The sequence below is a fragment of the Phodopus roborovskii genome, unplaced genomic scaffold, assembly GCF_943737965.1.
Source record: "Phodopus roborovskii unplaced genomic scaffold, PHOROB, whole genome shotgun sequence".
NCBI lineage: Eukaryota > Metazoa > Chordata > Mammalia > Rodentia > Cricetidae > Phodopus > Phodopus roborovskii.
In genome coordinates this window covers 3,910,133-3,917,500 of record NW_026126469.1, presented here as the reverse complement: position 1 = coordinate 3,917,500, position 7,368 = coordinate 3,910,133, and the positions used below count along the sequence as shown (strand labels likewise).

General features: G+C 42.7%; 1 protein-coding gene across 12 annotated transcripts in view; it reads right to left on the bottom strand.

Annotated features, from left to right (window-relative positions):
• The window catches only part of Med15 (mediator complex subunit 15), a 59,796-nt gene that overhangs the window by 29,884 nt on the left and 22,544 nt on the right, over window positions 1-7,368 (bottom strand). For all 12 annotated transcript variants that reach the window (XM_051191079.1, XM_051191073.1, XM_051191074.1 and 9 more), the window contains one exon: window positions 1,943-1,994. In XM_051191079.1, coding sequence (XP_051047036.1) covers window positions 1,943-1,994 — 52 coding nt within the window. The remainder of the gene's footprint in view (window positions 1-1,942; window positions 1,995-7,368) is intronic.

Here is a 7,368-nt window from a genome sequence, read left to right as displayed (position 1 = left end):
TTTATGTCAACTTGACACAAGCTGTAGACATTTTTTTCAGGGGTGGTGTGGTAGAGACAAGGTTTCTTTGTGTAGCCCTGGCTGTCCTGGAACTCACTCTGTAGACCAGGCTGAGCTTGAACTCAGAGATCTGCCTGCCCCTGCCTCCCAAATACTGGAATTAAAGGTGTGTGCCACCACCCAGTATAGTCATTTTAAAAGGAGCCTCAACTGAGAAAATGCCCCCACCAGACTGGCCTGTGGATAAACATGTAATGCATTTTCTTGATTGATGACTGATGTAGGAGAGCCCAGCTCATTGTGTACCACCCTGGGCTGGTGGTTCTGAGTGCTACGAGAAAGCAGGCTGAGCAAGCCAGGAGAGCTAGACAGAAAGTAGGACTCATTTTTGGCTTCTGCTTTAGTTCCTGCTTCCAGGTTCCTGCCCTGATGTCCTAGGTAAGGATGGACTATTACCTGAAAGTGTAAGACAAAATAAATGTTTTCCTCCACAAGCTGTTTTTGGTCATGTGTTATTAGAGCAGTAGAAACTAAGACAGTGTGTTTAAGAGCATGACCTGTATTTTGAGACAGGGTCTCACTGTGTATCCCTGGTTGGCCTCAAAGTCACAGAAATCCATCTGCTCTGTCTCCTGAAGTGCTGGGATTAAAGGTCTGTGCCACCACACTTGGCTAAGAATGCACTACTCTGGCAGAGGACCAGAGTTAGTTTCCCAACACCCACATCTAGCAGCTCACAACTGCCTGTAATTCCAGCTCCAGGGGACCTGATACCTCTGGGCTCCTCCATAGACACCTGCACTCACATATGTGTACCCATACACAGACACACATACTATGTATGTATGTGTATGTATGCATGTATGTATGTATTTTTGCACATACACATAATTTAGTAATCTCTTTTAAAAGTCAGTGTGGAATAGCCAGGCATGGGTGTGCACACTTTTAATCCCAGCACTCAGAAGCAGAGGCTTGAGGCCAGCCTGGTCTATAGAGCAAGCTCCAGAATAGTCGTGGCTATAAAGAAAAACCCTGTCTTGGGGAAAAAAAGAAGTGTGAAGTAATTATCTCTGAGTGTTAGAATTCACAATGCCTTCTCTTGCTCTCAGTGACCAGACACTGAAAGACTGTGACTGCCACTACAACCTACATTCTGTCCCCAGCATGGGGGGGGGGGGACTATCAAGACAAGCTATACAACTGTTAACTGGAACTCAGTGTTTACCAGCCCTGGTGCCCTTCATAAGCTGTGGCTATCCAGGAGCACTTGGTTTGCCTCTGCCTAACACAAATGTGATAACAATGTTGCCCCTGAAGGTTATGACAACTCACTTCTGAAAAACCAGAGAGTGCAGGGCAGTGATGGCACACGCCTTTAGTCCCAGGACTTGGGAGGCAGAGGCAGGAAGATCTCTGTGAGTTTGAGACCAACCTGGTCTACAGAGTGAGTTCCAGAACAGCCAAGGCTACACATACAAAAACAAAACAAACAAACAAAAAATCAGGGAGGGGGCTGCTCACTAGGCAGCTAACACCACAGTCCCCTCAGAATCAGAGGACAAAGGTTGAAGTAAGAGTCCTCTGCACAGTAGACAGAAGGGACAGGGAATTGTGGAACTGACTTCCACATAGAAACACAGTTCTGACTTTCTAGGGTTAACAAAAACAGCTTTTAGGGAATAAAACACCATTACAAAGTAAACTACAAATGTGGAAGTCATAAAAAGGTGTAAGAATAGCAGCCCACTTTAAATCACTTTGAGACCAACTTTCCTATAAGTCAAAATCCACATTTTTGAGGCTGAGGCCATGGAGAGTGGGGAGTCCAGAAACATGCAATGTTCTAACTCAGGTGCTAAGGCCTGCCTGAGAGTTCCTCCTATACAAAACAGGCCCCTCAAAGAACCACAGCTACCCAAAAATATGAAGTTTTACTTACGAATATCTCGAAAATGGATAATGAGTCTGGCCACAAGGGAAAGGTATTCGTCCTAAAAGTAAAAACAGGAAGTACTTTAATCCCAAATGGAGAGGTAAAGGCATGTGACTCCCCCTTGTTATCCCTTGATGACCACAGCCACTCAGGCACTTGGCTTCCTCTGGAATCCATGTCTCATAGGGAGGCTGTCAGTCGTTTCCCCCTCAGAGGCACATATTAAGAAGGGTATAGAAGGGCTCCACCAGGGTGATAAGAACAGCTAAGAAAGTCCATTGCAAATACCGTCTTATCACAGGGCACTCAATATGTGTCTACTTGTGGTGTCCAAGGATTTGGCCCAAGATCACAAGGTTTACATTATTGATATGTTAGTACTTTTGCTTTTTGTGACAACACTGTGGTGGCCTTTCCCCAGCTGGTGAGACAGGTATTTACACACAAATTTGCAAGAGTATTCCAGAAGTGAGATATGGTCTTTCTTTCTTCTCCAAAGTCCTCTAGAACTTCCAGCATGACTGGGGATGCTCTTCTGTTAGCTGAACAGAAAAAGAGCAAAGCTCCTCTCAGATATGACAGCTGAAGACCAATGCCTGCCCAGGCCTTCTCTCTGTGCTGTCCCATTTCTGAAACTGCCCAGTGGGGCTTGCCTTCCACTGATTGTCTTCTGTGTACCTAAGGACACTCCTGGGTTTTCTAGGGAAACAACTACTGTGAGTCTATACTGAGGCCAATGAAAAGATACCTGGGTTAAAATCTCATGCCATCTCTTCTTCCCTCCACTGAAATGCTATTCTGCCAGCACGGCAGTTCAGAAGAACAAGGCCCTCAGTTTCTATCATGTGCATGAGCCATCCTGGGACAAATTGACAGTCAGGCTGTCTACAGCTGTTATCTCTCATGTCCTTGCAGACTCCATTTATCACTGTTTCCCAGCTAAAGCAATCACTACAGAGACAAATGAAGAGGAAGCTGGGGGAAATCTGTTACCAAGGGGTGGGGTCAGACAAAAGGAAAGGACACACAGCTGGAATAGAGGGACACTAAAGAGGTTCTGTCAACACACCCTTTCCAATGCCCCATCAATTTATGACTGAAAGACAATCTGCCAAGGATGAACGAAACCCCCACAGTTGAGGATCTGTTGAAGTACGATCGTGTGGTGAATGGAAACAGGGGTGTTTGGGGTCAAAGAATCAGGAATGGAAATGAGATGGCCGAGGTCCAGTGGAAAAGAACCCTAGAGCCAGACAGGTGCATATGTGACTTTCTGATAAAGGCCTGGACTGTATTCTCCTGTGATCTTTAAGAGTTTGACAACCTTTTTCTACTACCATGAAAGACAGGGCTGAAAGAAGCAGGTTCCAGAAGGAATGATACATATTTAATTAGACCCAAGACACAGTGGACCAAGCACAGGAGTATGTCCCCAAAGTCTTTCCCACACATAGGCTGGGACAAATGATCCAGTGCTTGGAGCAAGGTATAGACATATCATGTTGAGATGATCTGCACCACCTCTGGCCTACAGTATGGCAGTCATCAAAGTCCAATTCATCTCTATAGACCCGGATAGAGGGGGTGGGGCACAGAAAGCAGTTAGTTTCAGGGCTCACATGCAGAGCATATTCCATGCATCTCCAAGGACTGGTCATCTAGAAATATGTTGGGAGTCTGGGTGAACTGCCAAGGAGGCATTCCATAGGATTCTTCAGCTACTGTCATTGTGCTTTTGACCCCAAGGTTTGGCTGTCTTTTGCTCCTTGACTGCTCACCTTCAGTGGTGGGCACTGGTGGCCAAACTGACCTTCCCACATGTGTAAGCATTCTCAGCCTCTGTTCTTTTGTCTCCAAAGGCCTCTGAAATTCCAGGATGAGTGAGAAAAAGAGGCTGAGGAGCAGATAACTAACTGCCCTTATCTCTCTTCTCTACTCCTCCTGCTCTGCTCATCATCACAATTTCATGTGTCCAGGCTACATCCAAGGCTGGATATTATGAGATTATAAACAACAACCCCATAACTAGAGTAGACATGCCTAAAAGGAACTATTGCTGGCTAATTTACAGAGAAATGATGAAAAGCCCCAGGAGCAGCTGGGTATAGGGTGACAACAGGGTATATGAGAGGCCCGAACTCATGCACAAAAAACGAACGACCCCCTCCCAACACACACATACACAGAAGTGTGGGTGTCAGCCTCACAGGCTTTGAAAATACCCATCATGCCTGCAGGAAGAACAAACAGCAGCAGCTTAGATGAGCTCCCACAAAAAAATCAGAAGGAAACCGCTAATTATCACCTACCACTCTGTACCACCTTCCTTAAAAGACCCAAGGGATTTGAATACAGTCACTTAGATTACATTAAGTCACAGGAAAGTATCAAGGGTGTCAGAAAGCAGGCAGGAAACAGCCTTTCCCAAACATCCTGTGCTGCTGGTTTGCACTCAGAAACCATGTCAAGCTTTCACAACTGAAAAAAATGACAGAAACCAAAAGAAAAACTCAACAGAAACAAATCAGTATCAAGTTGTTGGCAGAATACTATAAGAGAAAAACGAACATCTTTTAGGTGTTCCTTTTCTGTTAGAGAAGAAGAAAACAGAAACAAAACCCCCAAACTACATCAGCTCTCAGTGGAAGACTAGGGACACAAGAAAAGCTGTAAAAGAATCTTAAACTTAACAATGACCATACCTGGTCACTAGTGGAGACTATCTGTCAATGACATAAGAAGCCAAGTAGTCACACATAACATACACGATTCCGGTTGAAAGACGCTTTCAAACAAGGTTAATCTCAACTGAAAACGTAAATTATGAAGCTTTATTCATTACTTCACTATGAAATGAAACCCTATCAGGAAAGAAGGGGGGCAATCTGTTTCTGATTGGTCAACATCTACCCCTCCATTTGCTCCCTTTCCCCAATAAACTCCTCGTTTGTTGAGTTTTGTGGTTTGTGTTTCATTGCCTGCAGCTGCAGCAAAACAACAACAAGGCCATGGCATTACCTCATTTTCTACATGTCTTGCTTCCTTAGTGGCTGCTGGTGTCTTCTCTCCATTCACCCTGCCTTCTTTCTCCCTATATTTAGTTTGGTTTTCCCACCAGTTATATTCTGCTCTGCCAACAAAAGCAACACATTTTGCAGCATAAAGGACATTCCATATCAAAGATATATATCCATTATTTGAGAAATCACTATATTGCTGCTCTTCATAGCAGGGGTACCATTTTCCTCACATTTCTTCACATTTTGTTAACACCGCTTCTTGTCTTTTTTGTTTTATTTTTAGAAAGGGTCTTGCTTTGTTATGCTCAAGTGATCCTCTTGCCTCAGGTCCCTAGTAACAGGAACTACAGGTACAAAATACTACTGGTTATAATATTTTTTTCAAAGCATAACCATCATAATAGGTATGAACTGCTATCTCACTGTGGCTTGGATTTCTTTGTTATTTTATTTTTGAAGCAGGATCTCATTATCTCTGACTGGCTTGAACTTGCGTCAATGTTTCTGCCTCAGCCTCCCTAGTGCTAGGATTACAAGAGTATGCCATTATGTCCACATCTCAGTGTTATTTTTAATTTAGTTCACTTATTATTTGTGTGTGATATGTGTGTGGGCACTTTGTGTCACTGCACATGTGTGGAGGTCAGAGGGCAACTTTCACAAGTTGGTTCATAGATAGCTTTTCCCCGAGTTTTTACCTCACCAGCCTACTCACCAGCAGTGTTGAATCTTCCCATGTGCGCATTAGCCATTTTATGCCTTCTTTTGAGAAATGTTTATTCAAATCCTTTGCCTATTTTTTAGTGTTGTTTATATAAACTAAAGAATCAATCCTCATCAAACATTATTTATATTTTCTGGTAATATATATAATGCCAGAAGTTGTTTTTCGCTCTCTTGATGTGTCCTATAATGCACAAGAAATTTGTATTTTAATTGACTGTACATGCGTGTAGGTAGACACGCTATGGACATGCAAGTAGAAGTCTCAGCTATCTCACTAGTGATATTATGTGAAGGTCACATAGTAAAAGCGACACACCATCATGAATGATGCTTTTAATGGATCTTCCAGCCCAGGCCAGCCCAGCCCAGCCCAGGCCAGCCCAGCCCAGCCCAGCCCAGCCCAATCCAGCTACCTGCCTCAGAAAAGCAGCCCCAAGAAAAGTCAGAAGACTGACTAGTAGAAATACCAAGCTAGACAATTCAAACCACCTCAACTCTGGACCCACAGACCCAGGAGACCTAAAGGGTTATTCCTTTAAGCCACTAATTTTAGACTGGCTTGTCATGAACTAAGACAAACAAAGCTAAACCAATGAAGTTTACATTTTAGAAACAGAAACAGTTGATTCAATTTAACCCCCATTTTCTGTTTTGTTTGCAGTTCTAGGTGTCCTAGAACTCACTCTATAGACCAGGCTGGCCTTGAACTCAGAGATCTGCCTGCCTCTGCCTCCTGAGTGCTGGGATTAAAGACATTCACCACTATGCCTGGCTTTCATTAAGTCTTTACCAAAATTCTTTTAACTTCAGTGGATGCCTTTACTGAAATTCCTTTAACTGTTGTGGATGCCTTTAATCCCAGTACTTGGAAGACAGAGGCAAGCAGATCTCTGTGAGTTCAAGGTCAATCTGAACTACACGCAAGTTCTAGGACAATCTAAGCTACACAGAAAGATCATATCTCAAAAATATAGGTCAAAAACCAACCAAACAAACAAACAAATAAAAAAAAAAAAGCTAAGTGGTGGAGTGCTTTGCCTGAGTCTCTGACAACAGCAGGATCACTACAAAACATTACAAAAGATAGACCTAAACAGATATTTGCAAATTAGATGATCTATGTATCCAAATACATAAAGAACTATTTAAAAATATCAAAGGACAAAAACAGACATTTCTCCACAAAACATTTACAATGACTCAAAAGCACTAAACAGATGTGTGATGTCATTGCTGATCAGACAACCACCAACCAGAACCACAGTTACTGGTGACTTTAGCGACAATGACAGAAGCAGCTCATTTCTCTTGAGGACAGCCTAATCTATACCATGAAATCTTGTCTTGATAAAAAGAATCAGGTATACACTACAACACAGTAAATATATGAACCCTGATAAGATTATGCTATATGAAAGAAGTAAGTTTCAAAAAGCATTATGGTTGTGTTTATAAAGCAAGTTTCAAATGGGAAAATTCATAGAAATAAAGTAGGTGAGTGGCTGCTGTGGTTAAGGGAAAATGGAGGATGACTGTTAATGTGTATCAGGCTTCTGTAAAACATTCTAACATTATACTGCAATAATTGTTCACGACTCAGAATATCCTAGATGGCTGAATTTTATACCACAAGTGGGCAAATTTCATACTTCCTTAATTCAATCTCAATAATGCTTTTAAAAGAAA